General features: G+C 42.2%; 1 protein-coding gene across 7 annotated transcripts in view; it reads right to left on the bottom strand.

The window, feature by feature from the left end:
- bsna (bassoon presynaptic cytomatrix protein a) overlaps positions 1-20235 on the bottom strand; it is a 167238-nt gene that overhangs the window by 125938 nt on the left and 21065 nt on the right. For all 7 annotated transcript variants that reach the window (XM_037103471.1, XM_037103470.1, XM_037103472.1 and 4 more), the window contains exon 2: positions 6961-7687. In XM_037103471.1, the coding sequence (XP_036959366.1) occupies positions 6961-7687 (727 nt within the window). The remainder of the gene's footprint in view (positions 1-6960; positions 7688-20235) is intronic.

The raw sequence follows: 20235 nt of genomic DNA, 5'->3' as shown, positions 1-20235 counted from the left end.
GACCCAACCATACACTGTATGGAAAGATCAGTGTGCTTGAAGTTTGTGTGAATGATAAGCCCATTGAAAGTTTAAACAAATCTGTCCCAGTGAGTCACTAAAAAATTATGAGGAACAAAATGGGGAAATCAAAAAATGTATCTGACCTTTTTACAGGCTCTGCTGACTTAAAAGCAGACACATGGGGGAAAATGTGGTTAAGGATTTCAACTTTGGCATTTTGTCACCCTTGAGGTGTTTCCAATTAAGACACATTAAGCACAGAATGTTTGAGATGGTGCAGAGTATGTTGAAAGAAAAGGTAAAATGAAAGTAGGGAAGAAAAAGATGAACTGATAAGTTGTTTTCTTCAAAATCAGTAGTGGGATTGAAAGAAATGTAAAAAGAGGGTTTGAGTAAGAAAAAGAAGGAGAGAAGAATGTAGGGCTAGAATCTATGAATGGACCTCCTCCTGCTGTCTCCACACGTACCTGCAAACCTTCAGCGACACCTTCTCCACATGTGGTCAAGCACCCCGAGATGACTTTAAGAAAGAAGGGTGGAAACAAATACACCCTGATTTTTCAGCTGTCTTCCTATCTCCTAAACAGCAACAACTTAACCTGCTTCTCCAAGAAAGACTTTTCTCCAATAGCAGATTCTGCTGACTGCTGGATGTGGAGAGAAGATCACAGAAGGGATGATGTTTCCCTAGCTCCATGCCGAGGAAAACAGGAAAACAGACTGTAATTGTGATCCATGTCTATGGCCATGTCAACTGAACGAAATGAAGGAGGTTGCAGAGGAGGCACCTGACACAAAGACTGGAGTTTTGGTGGGACACAGAATCCTGGACAGAGATCACAGTCTACAAACAAAAGCAAGAGGAGAAGAAGACTGCCTCACAACGAACTATCAATGACAGTGCAACAGCACTGATCAGAAGACCGATGCTACAGAGGAAAGGCGATGGGAACTCTGAGCTTAATCAGCAAGAAAGGCGAGATCCAGAAGAATCCTGACCACATGCACCACATGAAGGTGTCTGCTGATTCACCAGGACACAACCAGAGGAGACAGTGGAGGAAGGTCAGAGCATTGAGCAGCACATAGACATGAGCACATTGACACAAGTAATGATGACACATACACACACACACACACACACACACACACACACACATAGACACTGATGACACTGACTGCTAATGACTAAAAAAAAATAATAATAAAATAATAATAATTGCTTCTAACATTATTTAATAGCTTGGGACTGTAAGCAAGTTTGACATTTTGGGGATATAAACGATGCAAATTTCCCTAGAACTGTAGAAGTCAGTGTTGGTGTCATTTCAGTCAAACATAAATCAAGCTGCCATTGTTGACTTCCTAAATCTCACCATGTACCTCCCCCATCATGCCTGAAGGAAAAAGCCAAATGGGGGGTGGAGATCATTTAAACACCTTAGGGTCATAAATGAAGCTGGTCAGCATCCAGCAGATGTTTTAACACTAATGTTCTATCAGACTGGGTTTTTTCAGTTGTTAATTTAACAAATGCATATTATAGCATTCCTGTTCATCCTGACTCACAGTTCTGGTTTGTTTTCACTATCAGTGGTATTCTTGGATGCAGATGCCATAGGGTTTTTCTTCTCCAATTTCACTTTGGATTTGCAGTAGAGCTGAGAACTTAGCATTAGCAGCCATTGTGTGTTAATACACTTGTCCAGTATGTTGACAATGTTTGTGCATATGTCTTCCTATGCAGGGGCATTGTCAAACTGAGACAGTGTTTCCATTTTTGTTTTCTGGCAGAAAACGGTCCAAAAAATTTTTTTGAAGGACAAGTTTGAAAATTATTATTTTTTAAATGAAATGCGTTATTCTAATCCGGAAAAGTCGTGAATTAGGTCCCGATTACATCCACAACCTTGGATGTTCCAAAAAACTGCGAATGAAAAAAAAAAAAAACCAAAACGATTGCCTTATTGAATTTAGCAGGCTATTGTTGTCCATGGATTTTGATACAATTGTGGAGATCTCCCAACCCCTATATGACATCACATATGGGGGTAGACATTTGGCCATGACTGACTTTTTGACTTGGACTCCTGACGCAGAGAAAGCTTTAACTGACTTAAAACAAGCTTTATCGATTTTTGCCTTAGCCTAGGGCTACCAGACACTCCCACATTTTTAAATCTTTTTGTTTTTCTGAAAATAATGAGTTTTATGAAAGAAAATTCTAACTCAGTCACATGGTGAGATACAACCTGTGGGATACTATTCAAAAGAGGATTTTCCACAGCAGGGAGAGGTATGGTTGCATGTCTCAGGTCTATAGCGGCTGCTACTGAAGCAGTTCTAGCTACAGCTGATATCATTGCTATGTGCCCTCTTACTGTACATGAACCACATCCTGTCCACTCTCTTATCTTACAGAAAAAAAAATGGTCACAGACTGTTACACTGGCAAAAATGTTTTTTAGCTGAAAATGGCTCATATAATTTTTTTACAGTTCAAGATGGAGAACCCTACGCCTGTCTGGAAGGTGTCAAATCCAAGAGATTACTCTTTGACACTCCCCTGATTAACCCTGATTCTGTTTTCTTTGTAGATGGCTCTGCAATGAGAAGTCCAATAGATGGATCCCATTGTGTCTCATATGAAGATTTACTGACCATGCTATACTTGAAAGTACTAATATAATATCACAGTACATACTGACTCTCAGTATGCATTTGATGTATGTCATGATTTTCCACACATTATAGGAAATCAAGGTTTCTTATTTCTACAGGAAATTCTACTGCTCCTAAATGTCTAATCATTAACCCTTTGTCTGCATTACTTCTACCTATGCAAATGTAAAGCTCATGCAAGTGCTAATGACCCAGTGTCACTGGGAAACTCCCATCTGACCTCTGGGTTGGTGTAAACGGCCTCCCAGTACTGCCAAATTGCCCCTCTTTGCGAAGTTGACACATGGTCTTGACCATGTATCAAAAGGGAGGATGTAGAATATTGTAAATAGATTGTGGCATGCGCCAGGATTTTTTTTTTAACTTTAACTTTGATTTGTGAAACTTACAATGTTAGCAGAGGTGTAGCAATGCCTCTGTCAGCCCATCATAAACCTGAAGATCTTCTTGAGCATTTAATAATGGATTTTTATTAAACTCACTCAATGGAGAAGGAAAATAAATTTTCTCATTATTGTGAACATTTTTTTCTTCCATGAATAAAATAAATAAATAGATAGATAGATAAAATAAAAATAATAAAATGAAACAGCGATCTAAATAGCTAACTCATTTCTGCGGGTAATAGTTCCATGTAGGGGTCTCTACTCAAAATTAACGAATAATAATTTGCATTTGGATTGCATTTTGAAAATAATTTTACTCAAAACATCTCCAAAAGCCTATACATAAATCTTAAATCACATTGTGTTTGCCATCCAGCTAGTGAAGGTGCAGTGAAATGAACTAACCAGACACTAAAAACAAAATTGACTAAAAATATATATATATATATATACAAAAAACAAAAACAAAACAGAATTGTCATGGGTTGAGTTTTTACTGCTTGCGTTGATCTATGAGAGGCTGCCCACATAAGATAATTGGACTATATCCTTGTGAGATAATCACTGGCCTTCCTATAAAGATGATTAACACCACATTTATTCAAAACAGGTTATCCCTGACCAGATTGGATGCTGACAAGTTTTATTCTACATTTAACCATGCTTTTGAAGCTAATCTTCCATCAGGTGAAAGCTGCCCTCCCAGAGCCTACGTTGATGCAAACTCCACAACATCCAGCCTGGAGACTGGGTACTGATAAAGGACCTGAGAAGGAAGCACTGGCATCAACTGCGGTGGACTGGACCACGTCAGATGCTGCTGATAACATCCACTGCCATTTGAATAGCTGAGGGGGACACCTGGAGCCATGCATCCCAGTGCAAGCCTTTTTCCAAGCCATGCTGCTGAAGGAAGGACAACAACCTAACCTGCAGAAGTGCTGAGAGGGAACGCCGTTGGACGATTATGGCTGGATTTCATCATTGGGTTGGTTACCACAATGACCGTTTGCCCAATCCTGTTTTTCAACGGAGCGAAATTTGGACTCCAAATGTCCGCATATATTCATATCTTTCACACCATCAACTGATTCACTTGCACCCATCAATCACACTGATGACATTTATACTGACTACTCAGACACCCCATCTCTTACAGAAGGGTAAAAAAAAAAATAAATAAAAATAAAAATGGACTGTCAACAAAAACAGAAGAAAACACAGAAGAACCATCTGCAGGATCAAAAGATCCTAAAAGGACATGGACTAAACTTTGCCACAAGGCATAAAAGCTATTTTCAACAAAATGAGTTTTTTGTCTATTTTACTATTTTTGAAAATAACATGTATTATATACAACATGTCATGTATTTTAATTCATGTAACACACAGTCAAATTCATTGATTCTTGTTTTTGAAAATTGTTTATGGATCTTTTACTTTTTCAATGTAATTTCCCAAAAATGTTGTGTTGACACTTTGTGTCAAAAGGGAGGAATGTGAGAAATTACATAGACTTCCTGTTAATGGTAAGGACAGGAGGAGGAAGGGAGAATGTCACATTGCTTAAGGTGTAAAAAAGAGCCACCGGTGGGGACACATCCCCCACATGATAATATGCATCCCTATAGATAAGACGACACTTACTGTCCCATCTGCTACATCAAGGAGTCACTGTCCTGGGAAGACAGGATACACCCAAACATCAAAGAATCATTGTAATCATGTTTTCATGACTGTTTGTAAATGAAGGTAACCCCCTCTCTGATTCTGTACTTAAGGGGTAACAACTTAGAGTTTGGCAGAGAATGCTTTTGCCTTCTCTCCACGCTGCGTGCATTAAACGAGATTTGATTCATACGCTGAAGTCTGAGATTCTTCGGAGACTTAGCAACTCTCTACCTCACAAAGGAGAATTTCCACAACATAGGTCAACTGTGAATTTCAAAAGTCGCCCAGAATAGATCTCATACATTTTTGGTGCGACAAAAACAAAAAAAACCCACGCAGACCTGGGACATTTTTTTTGCACTTCCTTTTACATTACGATTCAGGATGTTTTTCGTCAACTGGGTGAAGTTCTTGAGTGAGTACAAAAGGGCCTTGACCGAGGTATGCACTCTTCTGAGTTCCACTCTAGTCAGTAATGGGACATTTTGTAAAGCTGGTACACACCGAGAGTCAAGCAAGATTCACTCAGAATGATTATAATTATAATTGGTATCACATTTGGATCATGTCCAAAAGATAGGAACCTGCAAACTATCCATAATCCATAAAATACAACAATGACTTCTTATCACCAGCACAGCTTTTCATTGTTGTTATTAACTGTATGTCATTAATGGATGATCAGCATTGGATGTTAATTATTTAGCGTGGAGCATCAGGGTGAATGATGTACCAGGTACACATGGATGATTCTGGTGCCAGTGTTCTCCCTCACAAAGCAAATGATAAACACAACCACAGTTGTTTGTTTAATCCAACAGATTGTTTATTGTGCTGTCTGCCAATTATATGTCCCTGGACTTGACATCATCAATGGCTGCCAACACAGCTAATTTATCAGACGTAGCCTCACGCGTCTGCGCAGTGCATTGTTGTGTTTTCTGTCTGAAACCTTTCCTGTCTGCCCAGGGAGGCTGAGATTTTGATATATGTCACCCAGCGCTGACACCGGGGTTGATATTTTGAACCCGTCACCAGAGGCAAGAGTCAACATCCTCTCAATCAAAGAGAGCCTCTTAACCTCGCCTCTCCTTCTCGCCCCTCAGTTCATCTCTGAATAACTTTAAAGTTGCATTAATCTGTCTTTACTTCTCAGTCTGTTTCCTCTATTTCTCTCTGAATGTCAAATGCTGTAGTGTTTGGCTTCCTGTCTACACATCACACCTGAGTACAATGGACTCACAACACACACACACGCACACGCACGCACACGCACACGCACACGCACGCACGCACACACACACACACACACACACACACACACACACACACACACACACACACACACACACACACGCACACACACACACACACACACACACATGCACACACGCACACTGTCATGACCCGTGTGTCTTGCCTTGGCACTTTAATGGGGATTCTGTCAGTGCCTCAGGAAGGAATTACTGCCACTTGCTGAGCCCTTACACTCACTGTCGATCACAAATACACAAAAAGACCTACAGTACAAAGTCATATATATATATACACCACATACACAAACATACAGCATCTATACTTTCATGTACTTTATAGTCCTTCAATTATTCAGTTTAAATTACAAACACACAGTTACATCTTGCTGTTCAGAAAAGATGTGTTCAAACTTCTTGTCACTCTTTTACTCTTACTCTCTCACTCACTTTCTCTCTCTCTCCCTCTCTCTCTCTCTCTCTCTCTCTCTCTCTCTCCCTGACCTAATTTATCTCCCTCGCCTGAAACCCTCTCTCTCACTTCCTCCATCACTGTCTCTGCACTTCACTCATGTAAGTCATAGGTGCATTATTGGCAGCACCAGGCTGAAGTAGCCACTGCCAAAGCCAACTCATTTCTCTTTCTTTTCCCTCGTTGACTCAATAGCAACAGGCGAGACAGTCTTCATCCTGTCTCTGCTCGATCTGTTTCCAGACTCAGACTTAAGTTGTGTGCGTCCACTTCATCATCTAAACCTGCAACATTAATCAACACAGATCTGTGTCCGCCTGCAGGATAAAATTATAGTAGCGCCCACACACTTTAGTCCCTCACTATAAATCAGCATGATTTGATTATTGATTCCATTTATGCAGCCAGAAAAGTACAACACCCTTCCTAGTGCTACATGAACATAAAGTGGCAAGGTAAACTGAAAAAACGTTCCTTGTCAAACCTGACCTACCTCAGTGAGGTGCGGGTTGGGGTTGAATCCACACTGGTTACAGACGGTGGCCTTACACTGGGTGCAGGTGTTGTAGTTGGGTACAGCCGGTGGGTTGGACAGCTCTGTAGTGGTGCACACTGGGCACAGCTTGCTGCTCGGCATTGGGGCGATCTGCGGTACCGAGTAGGGCGAGGTGGGCGTCACTCCGCGGTCAGGAGACACTGAGGGAGATCGTCCTGTCCTGGAGCCGCCTGAACCGCTGAAGTCGACTTGGAGGTTTCGACGGGAGGCGTGCTGACCAGGACTTTGACCTGCATGGCCTCCCATGCCGGACCCAGCTGGACCATGGCCTCCCATGCCAGACCCAGCTGGACCGTGACCCACCCCATGACCAGACCCCGGGCCGTGCCCCATGCCAGGCCCCTGGCTTGACTGCATATGTCGGGGTGAAACTGGACTCTCGTGGGTGGCCAGGCGGTAAGGCTCACCAGCTCTGGACCCTATTCCTCCACCAGTGCCCATGCCTGCTCCTATTCCTCCCCCACCCATTCCGCCTCCCATTCCTCCACCCATTCCTCCTCCCATTCCACCTCCCATTCCTCCACCCATTCCTCCTCCCATTCCTCTTCCCATCCCTCCTCCTCCTATTCCTCCCATACCACCTCCTCCCATTCCTCCTCCTCCCATTCCCATTCCTCCTTGTTGCATGCCAGGCTTGGGGCTACCCATTGGACCCATTGGACCCCTGGAAGAGAGGGACAAAAAAGGAGAAAGGATTAATATCAAATCAGATTACAACTTTCCAGTTGATGGTAGAGAACCATTTAATGTAGGTGCTGGACCAACAGAAGATGATGTTATGCACCATAAGGAGTTCATATGGCGGTTTCTTTATTAAACCCGAAACCGAAAATACAAGAGGAGACGGAATGAAAGAATTGGAACAAACATGTTGGTCTGAATGAGTCGCAAAATGTGTTGCTAGTCCAAATAAATAATCAATAATCAATCATTAATCAATAGTTAATAATAATTTAGCAAAAAAGTCACCAAGTTTGGATTAACTGGCTAGCTTTTGACAACAACATTGGCAACAGACCCTTTTAAAGGCATGTAGTTTTGACTTGTCGCAACAGGAGCAGCACAGGTGGAATTGCTAACACTAATGAAGGCTGCATAACCATTTAGGTGAGCCACTTCCAGGGCTTCGCTATTGTGTATGCTCATTCACTGACCTGGCTACTTGGCAGACTAAACAGTATGGAGCCATTGTTAACATCATTGGTCACACCTGTGCTTTTCCTGCTTTGACAGGTCAAAATGTCTGCCATGAAGACGGTCAACAGGCGGCTAAGAATGACAAGGCTGGTGACGTCTGTCACTGTCTGATTTCAAAGAGCCATTGCCAGACTGTCAAAGAATTCTGAGTTGTAAATCTTCAACAATTGTCGCATATTTAGTGTTCAATAATGGGTAAATTTGTTGTATTGAAGAAACTGATGGCTTTTCTTTTCCTTCACTGGGTGTTGGTTGACACCACCGTTGTATTTAATGGGAAAAATATCTAATTTTATTCGACATATTATTAAATAAATGCAGAATGGTAGTTGTCAGTGTTTTCCGACAAATTCAATTACCATCTCCCTGCCAGAGAAACAGCAGCAGAAACAACATTAAAAACCAGCAAAATAATTACAGATTCATTTATTGGTGGCTGCTGAAAGCTGTGAAAGGACCTCTGCACATCCACAGGCATCAACAAATTAAAGTGGAAAACAGGCTGCGGCAACACAGACTACCATGTGTCAAAGGCAACATGCACACACACGCCTCAGGCAGAAAGTAACACACATACACACACCTAGACAACATTAATTCAGCGTACACCTCAGGCAGGAGACACAAACAGAGACCTGAGGGGAAGCAAATCGGTACAAAATTCTGCCTGAGGATACTTCCAAATTATTAAAAGAAGTTGATGTTAACAATCACAAAATATGGTAATAAAAAGAGTGACTCCTCTTGACAGTATGACAGCTATAAATGTGAGTGTGTGCTATATTTCAGCACAGTTTTTATTGTAAACATCAGAATGCAATCTCAGAGCCCATCAGCTATTGTCTGACAATAATCTAGCCTCTGGGGGCAAAGGTCAATGTTTTGGGGCTTCTGGTGTAGCCAGCGGATTTCTAGATAATGGACATCCAAGCCAAGACTTCATCTTCCATGTACTGGTCATTGTTTACAGTTTATTGTCATGGTTTTTGGTTGGTCATTTCCTTTTTCCTTTTTTTTTCCTTTAGTTTAATTTTGTAGATTAAATGCTTGTGGGTCATGTGTTTCCACTTCCTGTCATTGTCTGTTTCCTACTGGTGCTGTCCGGCTGCGTTTGCTCCTTGTGTGTCCTCAGTGTTCATTGTTCTAGCATTCTTAGCTTCTTCTTAAATTCTGGTTAGTTGCCTTTTTGTCACCAGCCTTTTATTACCTGCATTTTGTTTTTTTTTCGGATACTGGCTTTTGTAAACAGAGCTTGCTTCTCTGTTTCCAACATGCCTGCCTCATGGTGTCACATTTTGCAGTTCATAACACTGATTAGCAACTTGAGACACCAGAATGCAGTCGGTGTTTAAGGACGACTAACCTCTACAAACAGAGTGCAGATAAATCTTCCACAAAGCTAATAAAGAGTAAACTCAGTGATAGCGGATGGGTTCTGAGATTTCATTTCAGCGAGTATGTTCCCCCATTTACTCCATATTGACTGTTAACCCGCATTCAACCAAAGCCTGCTCAAACATGATTAGTGAATACCACTCAGACTACAAATAGACTACAATTAAACCACGACACCTCAGAATGCACAGAGATTCTCCATTTATATGCCACCATCTGTTTAAACAGATTTGGATGTGTGGTGGTATTTTAAATCTGGATTGTGAGAGAGAAGTTTGGCTTAGTTTCTATTGATTTATCCTGATTTCAGTACATGACTCACAGCACTACTTTTAAAAGGTAATGTAACTGAATTGGTACATAATAACAACCAAGGTTGTCCCCAAGAAACAATTTGAGCTTCAATCTTCAGCTTTAAATAAAACTGCTACCTCAGTACAGGAAATGTTTTCTGCCCTGCCTCCAAACTAACTGCAACTCTAAACCATAAAATAACATTTGATGACTGTAATCAAATGAGCAAGCCAAACCTCTTGTTGATGCTGTTTTTATCTTTGAAAGGAAAAGAAAGAAAGAAGGAAATCTAATTGTTCTAACGCCTCACTCCTCAAAGCGATGTTTGTTACAGTTTTAGGTTCCATATTTCTCTCGTTCGACTATTGTGCGAATTTTCCAGTCCTCTTCCCTTTTCACTGCCAATATTTCTTCTTGTGGACAGTCTGGTTGTGACAAAATCTCCCCTCCTCACTCCCTCTTTTCTTTTCTTTACCTCCATCACATCCCTCTCTTTGCACAACTGCTCCTCTCTTCATTGCCTCTCCATCTCTCGTTCTCAATTATCTTTTCAGTCTGCACAGACCGCGGCCTCGTTCCCCTAATGTTTTCCTTTCTCCATCGTTGATCTTCCTGTCTCGACATTTTTATTTTCCGTTCTCAAAAAGTGGAGTGAACCTTAGTTGAACCTGTTGTTTCTGCTCACACCGACTCTACCAGTCCAGGAAATGTTATTGCAAGTACTGAAAAGGCAGCGACAAAAATATTGATCTTGCAACATTTTGCCTCCTTTTACTTTTCACAGTTGGTCAAAATCAGGGACTGTGAAACTTTGTACGTTATGAGTTCCTACTGGCGCATGTTGATCTAGGGTTGTGGAAATTTCTCGATTTTAAAATGCATCGTGATGTGGACTTGGAAAATTCTGTATCGAAACAAACGGAGCATAATCGTGAGTCCGCAGCTCATGTTGATTGTTGATTGTCCGGCCTCAGCTAGACAATAAATTTACATCACAATGTTGCTCCCATGCTTTGATTTGTGGGCGAACGTCAGGCTAATGCTACTTATGTAGGAGGCATGTCGGGGGGAGGCAGAGATCATCTGCATGTGATTAAAAAAAAAAAAACTCACCAAGTACTTTTTTATAGGAACATTTCAGGGCAAATGTTGGATTTCATGAACTTGCTGGGAAGCACAAGCTGGACAAGCCGCACACTGACCATGACTTCTGCCTCACAGCAATTAGCCATTTTCACTGAAGCTAATGACTGCAGCCATAAATAATAATTGTTACAGCAAGCCCAGCTAATCAGCCAAGATCTGAGGGGGCGCGGTCAACCTTTCCAACCTGTCCAACTCCGAGAGAGATCTGTGCAGCAGCGTCAATAGATGCCTTATCTTACAGCGGCCATGTGAAGAGACAATGTTACTGTAGATGAACGTGTGAGGCGCTGTTGAAGCTTGAACACTGTTGACAGCACTAATGTCAGTTTCAATCAATGTTGCATTTGACAGCCCAACACCTCTGACTAACTGCTTAGTTATAATGGGAAAAAAAGACAAAATGATACAGCAGTTGCGAAAATACATTGTATGGGGAGCGCCTCCCATTCTACATCTTTCCGACAAAGACATTCCCGGATTTGTCCCTTTATCTGGTGGTTAATAAACCCAACCCAATTAACACAACCACCTATGCCAAAACACAATATGAGAGAGCAATGCTGCATGTGTGAGAATGTGCGTGTGTATGTTTTTGTGTGTATGTGTGTGTGTGTGCGTGTGTGCATACGTGTGTGTGTGTGTGTGTGTGTGTGTGTGTGTGTGTGTGTGTGTGTGTGTGTGTGTGCAAGGGGAAGGGGAATCGGGTGACTCAACAAGAACCTCAAAGCTGCACTGATTCACCCAGCAGAGACACTGAAGAAGACAAGATAAGAGACTTAAACCTGACAGGGAAAGGAGGAAGAAAGAGAACCAGAGGAGAAGAAGATGAGCTACAGTACTCACAGCAGAAGTAGTTCTGTGTTTTGCCAGAAATTATTCTGTTTGTACTCCTGGTTTCAGGTCGGTAAAGTATATCAGTTATATTTAAACATTCAGAGACAATGCTGCAACATAAAGGGAATGAGAGATCAGAAGACCCACAACAACACTCGTTTTCATCTCCAGGAAGACCGTCACTAATCGTAGTGAGAAACCGAGGCTGACGTAGGTGACAAGCCAAATAATAGGAACAGTCCTTCTCTCCGTGTGTTTACACACTTGCCTCTGCGTTGCGCCGGGGACATTTGTCACTGTCCCACCCGGCCTTTAATGACCCAATACACATGCTTGTCCGGTCAAAGTGATTTCATCCACTCCCATTATAACCCTCAATTTACTGTGTGATTGTAGGAGAGAGGGGATAAAGCTTGTCTGGCAATCATGCGTAAGTGACAGAGACAGGGACAAATGAACAGAGACGGGGAGGAGACGGAGAGAGAAAGATGGGGTGAGGACGTGACATTGTCTTAACCGGGGCTCCGCAGCAGTGTGACTTTTTCCTGGAGTTTTAATTGATGTCTAAAATCGGCTCCACTATAGCGAGCACTTTAGTTGCTCTCAGACTTACACTGTGTTTGGAGCCGCTGCCTATATGCGACAGATGCACACAGTATGCTGTATATAGGTCAATATACAACATACAACATAGTTAGCATGTACACATACAGCATACACATACAGTCTGTGTGCTGTCAGGGATAGCTACTGTAGCTGACTGAAGAACCAATTTTCAAAACAGTTCACGAGATCAATTCTTGGAGGGAGTGAGGGGCAGTCTGCCGTCTGACAGTGGTTTTTCATTTGCAATCCCAGAACATCCCCAGAGGAGGTGCTTTAACTTCTTTTTATCGGCGTTAGATTCAGTGTCCTTCTCTTCCGGTTGATTCACAGAGTAAACAGACGTTCGGGGAGGATTTACCTGATCTTGTTTGCCCTCGCCGGGTACATTCCTTATTCCACCTCTCGACCAGGCGCAAAACAAGTCTATTTAGGCTGTTGGTGGAGCCAAACTAAATATCTATTTCCCCCTCCTCCTCCATTCCTCTCCTGCCTCCATTACTTCCCACTCAGGGCTGTTGACAGAATTGCTTCTGTACGGCCCATTTATTCCCATCTGCCTCCTCTTCTCTCCACCTCACCTCCCATTATTTTCTGTGCTCTCTTCGTCTCCCCTCTTCCCTCTGTTTAGTTCCTCCTTCTTCATTCCCTGTCACTCAGTTCTCGAGAGTTGGGCAAATGTAGTCCTGAGAGTACAAATTGGCTAATTAATCTCAATAGAAAAGGTTATTTTTTACATTTTCTATGCATTTCTCCCTGTGACATTCAAGATCCTCGGAGTGTAGCAGACTTGGTAGCTACCAACAGAAAGCTGAGTCTGTCCGTTCCCACTTGGTTAGCTTTGACGTATAGCATACTCCAACAGGTTGGCTAGCATGTTGTTAGCTTAAATGAACACATTCTCAGCCTGTCTCTGAGTTTAATATTTCTCTGACAAAATAAAAAACTTTGTTTAACCATTTAATAGTATAAATTTCTATCCGTCTTCTTTACTCTTCAATCTTACCTTTCATTTCCTGGTCCCCTTTTGTCAAATGCTGAAATTCAACGGACAGTTGGGGGATAAGTAAGCTAGCTAACTAGTCTGAATATAACAATAAACTGAAGCCTAAGCTATTCAAAATTTGAATAAACATTTTTTTTCCCTCACTTGGAGGACCAACAGGCTGGCTAACAAGCAAACAATACGGAGTCAATTTGACTAGTTTAAACGGTAACTGTTTAGCTAGCCTCTTATTAACGTAGGTGGCTAGCAATCTTGTTATATTAACTTCCAAAGACAAGCAGGGTTTAATTTCTTGGACAGAAAAACCATGGGTTCTGTGAGTACAAGAGAGGGCAAGCTACTGTAAACCTGACAACACAAATGAAACGTTTTCACTCAGTGGTCTATGATGACTTTCAAGTTCCTGAGACAGGTAAGCATGGAAGCTTTCTACTAGCTAACATTGCCAACACAGCAATCAACATTGATAAGCCTTAAGTAACCATTAGCTTGCATGTTGTTACAGTGCAAGACGGTAGCGTTAGCTCAGTTCAACATTTTTAAGCAGGAAAAGCTCGGTACTTGCATGCGTGAATAATTCCTGTTTCCACAGTGGCTCAGTTAATGCTAACAACAGTTTTATGACTCTTCCCCTCTGCTAACCTTCAGTGACCTTCACACTGCAGAGTCACTCCTACGCTCATCTACTGAAGAAGAAGACATGTACCAGGAGGACACTTTCTGAATCATCTTACCTCTCTCCTTAGTTTTCCACTCTGTGGTCACGTGAACTTTTCCAGGCTCATTAATTTCCTTCAGCTGACTGCTTGTAATGCTGATATTACTGGATATTATAATGCAAAATCAGGATCCAAGGTAATCGTGGGGTGGGGGGGTGAAGGCAGCCTGTCATCAACACTGTTTACTGGCTTCACCTGCAAGCCAGAGAGCTGATAGACTTGGCGGCCGGTGCTCTTTTCTCCTCCTCGCTCCTCTAACAGATGATTCAACACGAGCACACCCAGTTACTGGTTGTTACTATGGGCACCAGGTCTACTGGGTACATGCAAACATTGTACTGAATGCGCACGCAAGCGGAGGCGACGTATGCACATAAATTCAAGCATATGCACATAAGGCTATAAATTTTGGGTGAGAAGTGAAGCTTTATTGATTCCCAAGGATAAACTAGGCCTCGGCAAATTATGACAGTAAAATGTTTTTTTGCTTTGTTTTGGTTTTTTTTTAAGGAAAAAGAGGAGCGGTGAAGTTGACAAAGTAAATATGCACCCGTGCCCACGCGGCACATATTCTCACTTATGCCTCTCACTTTTTCAAAGACTGAAGTGGGCAGCTCAGCGGGCTATTTTTTTCCTCCGACAATACACTATTACACCACACTGTGTTTTCTGGTGCTCTGCCATACATTCGCAAGTGGGAGGAAGAGAAGGAAAGCAGGAGAAGGGGAGCTTGTCATTCAGAGGATGTTATTGTGGCTTGAATTGCTTTCTTTTTTTCTTTTTTTTTTTCAATCCAACCCGTCTACACCAGGCGATTTCACAGATTTACGCCATCAGAGTGGAAATAATCAATGAAATCAGGCTCCGGAGAGAGAAAAAAAAAACTGTATTGTCCCTGGGTCTCTGTGGCACATCTAATCTGTCATGTGTCCATCACGTAGAAGGTGATAATCACCTCCTTTCTTCTGTCTTACAGCAGAAAACACTGGTGCAAAAAGATTACTTTTGTAATTGAAAAAATGTGTACCAAATGTGTTTTCATGGTAATAAAATTAAAAAAAACAAATAAAATAACAACAACAACAGAAAGAGCTCAACAAAAAAAAGAAATCTTACAGTGTGATCTCAAGCCCACACTTTGCCGCTTGATTCCTGTTGCTTAAGCTAATGTTACGTAACGGCCGCGTCTGTTCCGCACTCTCAAACTCCAAAAGTGCATAATCTCTTCTTTTGCAGTTGGTTGCAATGAAGCTGTGGCGGGAATTTGACATTGAATGGAAAAAAGAGCAAAAACAAAAAAAAAAAAAGGAAGAGGAGGATCTCAGACTGATCCACCGTTACTGAGTATGTTGCAGTCGTGTTTGTGTCACATGAAACCTGGGCGGTTTACGATCGCAAATTCTGCCTTAAAATTAGGCTTTTAAGTTTTAATTCCAAGCGGTGCATGATAGTCAAACAGATGGTGAACTGTACATTTAGACTAATGTCACAACAGAGAGGCGAAGTTATAACCAGCGGGGTCAGATGAAATAACCTGCGATGCATTTTTACAGCATAGAAGCACTCTGCAGAGACAAAGCTTTGCAGGCGTGTGTCTTAATACCCTCATGTATCGTATAGGCTACGCAGAGACGCACATGTGCAACATGACAGCGTCTGCGATCGCACTGTAACAGCACGTGTACTGACGGTGGCTGGTCTGAGGCCACGCACTGTAAGAGGCTTTGCTCCAAATGACTTTGTAATGATCCCACATGGTGCCGAGTAAAGACCACACACTGACCTCCATTTAAACACAGACGCATCTTACAAGACTTTGTACCCAAATATGAAAGTGATATCCACCCCCGAAAAATGTATGCCTACTTCTTCTAAATGGCTTTAAACAGAAATTTTAAAAAAAGTAGAATAGACGGGAGCAGAATAGTATGATCACCATAGCTACAGTAAATTTCCCATTTAAATGACGTTCAGTGCGATGCAGCATATAGGCCCATCACACTAGGTGCCTGGTGGTTGCTGTTTGATTTACAGCCAGAGTGGCTGGAGACCAACACTTAGAGCAGTAACTTTATTGTACAATACCCTGGTGCCTATCTATGTGAAGGCACTTGTACACACACATACACACACAAACACACACACACACGTACTGTGTTCTGCAGCATACACTCCATCATCCAGATGTCTAATGTACTTCCCCATCTATTTATGTCTTCAGCCCATATCTTTGTAACCTTCTGATGCATTCTCAGCAGCTGGCTGCTATAAATGACTATACAATACAATACTACTGTTCTGCCATTTAAATGTGTGTGTGCGTGTGTGTGATTTTGTGTTTGATATGCAAAATGCAAGGAAGCTTTTATGCCTCACTTTTATTGATAATAAATGCATGAGTGCACAATGTTTGTGTGTGTGTGTGTGTGTGTGTGTGTGTGTGTGTGTGTGTGTGTGTGTGTGTGTGTGTGTGTGTGTGTGTGTGCGTGTGTGTGTGTGCGTCCGGGCTTTTGTCACGCATGCATCTATGTTCCTCCCTGTGCTAAATCCAACTCCAGCAGATGTGCTACTCCACGTGAACAGTGTGATGACATGACACACACACACACACACACACACACACACACACACACACACACACACACACACACACACACACACCTGTCTACATTTACCTCTCTGTGTGAGAACAGGCTCACAATGTTTGGAGCAGTTAAGGGTGCCATCAACGTCCCAGTGTGTAACATACTGTTCATTATGAACCATATAAACACGCACACACACACACACACAGCTGCTTGCACCCATTCCTAGAGCTTGCAATTACAAAAAAGTAGACATATATACAAATTTACACAAACAACCCCCACCTCCCTCTCTCTCTCTCTCTCTCTCTCTCACACACACACACACACACACAGCAGCAGCAGCAGCAGCAGCAGACTGAATTAGATGTATAATGCCTCATCAACTCTCCTCCCAGTCAAATCTTGTCCCCAAGAAAAGAAAAGGCTAGAACATAAATTGGATTTTGAAAATGATGTCTGTCTGGCTGACCTGTAGCCGAGGCTGCCTGTCCAACTGACTGCCTGACAGAATTATTTGTTAGCTTACTTTCTCTCTCACGATGTAACTAGCAATATGATTCGCCAACCTGTCGACTTGGACTACACTCACCTGCTATACTGATCTTGACTGTCTACTGTCTGATTTGTTAGTTTTTGCTTGCAGAATAGCTGATGAATTGATGATTATCTTGTTGGCACATTGACTGACAAAGTAGCAAACTGGCTCAGTGAGAATAAACTAGTTTAACTGGATAACAAGCTTCTTGCCTCACTAAGCAGCATTTCAACTGATTCGAAGACAGGCTGACTACCAGAGGACTGGCTGACTCATTGACTGACTTGTTAGCTGAATAGTGAAGAACATGACAAGCGACATGTCTGGTTTTATACTGACTGGCTGGAAAAGTTAACTAACTCCATTATAATAAATCGTGGAATGTTTAATTAAAATGCTAAAGTATGGATCCTCTCAGAGTCGGGTCTGTGATGTTGTCAGCCCGAGTGAATACCAAACATGACATGGCCTATTGATTTGTGGACTATTGATTTTTGAGGCCTCCATTCTGGTATTATGGCCATCACCATCTGGTTTTTTGGTGCTTGAAGAGACAATATTTGCACAAGACAGTGGAGCTGGGGTGGGACATCCTGATTCAGTCTAACTAAGGACCCAAGGACATTCCATGACAGCAACTGGGCAATCGCAATGTAGCCACGTGCTAAAGCATACCCTGCTTCATTCTATTTAGTCTATTTAACACTAAATATTGCCAAAGTGTTTTAATGAACGTCATCTTGTATTGAAGAAGACTTGAAAGTAGTGATTGACACCATAAACTTAGTAGGAAATTGTTTACTGAGGTGATAAATCAAGTAAAAAAAAAAATAGGGTCATTTTCTCATAAGCTTCCATACAATTGGACTTCTTTTTGTAACCAGTGGTCATCTGTTCGTTTTAAGCACTTCCACATTGGCTTCACTTTTCAGGCCTGGAAGCTCCATCCGCTATATAGTCCACTGATTATTCCACACACACATAGTTTACAACTGTAAGGCCCTACAGAGATAGTCAAGGGCGTAGGGAAAAAGGTGGCCTCATCCTCTACAGATTACTTTTAGTTTGCAGCAGCTTCTTGGTTTTGACAGTAATAACCACCTGTATACCAGTTGCAGCACAACACTTCCAACACCAGAAAATAAGACATAATTGGGGGGAAAACTGTATATAAACGGAATATCTAGGAGATAGAGTTGAAATAGGACAATGGCATATTCTGGTATGCTGACGACGCACTGTGTGCCGTCTTTCATAGAGAGCAATAGGTGATAGTTTGATGGACCTCAGCTGTTTTTCCCTGTATTCCAAATTTTGTGCCAAGGTAGGCTCAGGCTGGCCTCCTCCCAGTAAGATCTCTGTAAAATACTGGACTCACAGATTAACTGTATTAAAAGGATGTGTGTGGCAATCAGGCCTGCTGATCAATTATTTTACCAACTGACCACACTGCCAACTGCTGGATGAAATGACTGCAAACAGATCCTCCTGATCTGACTGGCTTTACTGATGATGTACAGTAGGCTACAGACTGGATGATTGCTTTGCTGCCTTAATGACTGACAGCCTGTCTGAGCGAATGAATGGCCACCCGACTACCTGACTGGCTGTCTCAGTACCAGGCTGGCTGTCTGACTACAGGCGCCGCCTCGGTTGGCTCAGACTCTGAAATGAAAGCAGCCAAATTCTGACAAATGGAGGTCGGCTGAAAATGATCAAAGGGAAAAAAGCAGCGAGATGTGGGAGAGAGGAAAGGAGAGGAGAGGAGAGGAGAGGAGAGAGGGATGGTCTCAGAGAGGAATTACCCTGCTTAGCATGCTGCTGCACACTTGGAAACATATCCTTCACCTCCTCTCACTTTCTCTCTCTCCATATACATATTTATGTCTGCAGACGCACACAAACACACACAAATGGAAATCCATTTCAAGGTGTTTCCCCTCCTGCTGTACCTGTGAATCGAATTAAATCTGAGTCCGCGACATCGCGAACCAAAATCTACCGAGCTGAAGCCTTCGCAGTATTTCAGGTAAGTAATGTTTTACGGATGGATTCGGCTGGTTAACACCACGTTATGGAGAGATAAACACAAAGAACAACAAATTGAATAGTGGGACTGCATATTTAATAGAACAGCATCACAATCATGGTCGTCCCACTCATCGTAAATCATATTGCAATCGTAATATCTGTCAAACAATTGCAGCGTGATTTATTCAGCATATTGTGCTGCAGAAAAGGATACTTTGATGTAAGAAAGAAGTGTCGGGCAACTTTTAGGCATCAGTCCTCATTTTTAAAGAGACATCAAATGTCAGTTGTAACGTGAAAGTGAAACAGTGCATATCAAACAGCTGGTATATTTTCACATAAGAACCACTAGCCGGGGATCAAAGAGGTTCCCCCCCCTCAATGCAGAGTAAACACCCCTCGACATCCGCACTTTAATTGAAATTCATATCAGCGGTTGTGTCATCTCAAGAGGAGGGGCGTTCAAATGCATGAAACAGAAGAGAGGAAAAGCTAAGAGAGAGTATGGACCGTGCCGGTGTGCACGCAGCGGAATAAGCAAGTGTGAAAAAGAAATAAACAGGCAAACTCTCTGTGTGTGTGTGTGTGTGTGTGTGTGTGTGTGTGTGTGTGTGTGTGTGTGTGTGTGTGCGTGCATGTGTGTAATGTGATATATTTCAGAGGTAAATATGAACACGTGAGCGGTGTAAAGTTACGAGAGAGAGTTAAACTGCATCCTGCAGATCTGACTGGATCGCTCTCAAGCCACACTTCAGCCACACTTCAGGATCAGGTGGAGGATTATGCAGAAATTAATCAATTAGTAGTTCAATCACACTCAGATAATGTGTCTTTGGGCTTCATTAAGCTAAATTCTTATATTAT

Source organism: Acanthopagrus latus, chromosome 7 (assembly GCF_904848185.1).
Source record: "Acanthopagrus latus isolate v.2019 chromosome 7, fAcaLat1.1, whole genome shotgun sequence".
NCBI lineage: Eukaryota > Metazoa > Chordata > Actinopteri > Spariformes > Sparidae > Acanthopagrus > Acanthopagrus latus.
The sequence above is the reverse complement of the archived record's forward strand: the minus strand, read 5'-3'. Positions and strand labels throughout refer to the sequence as shown.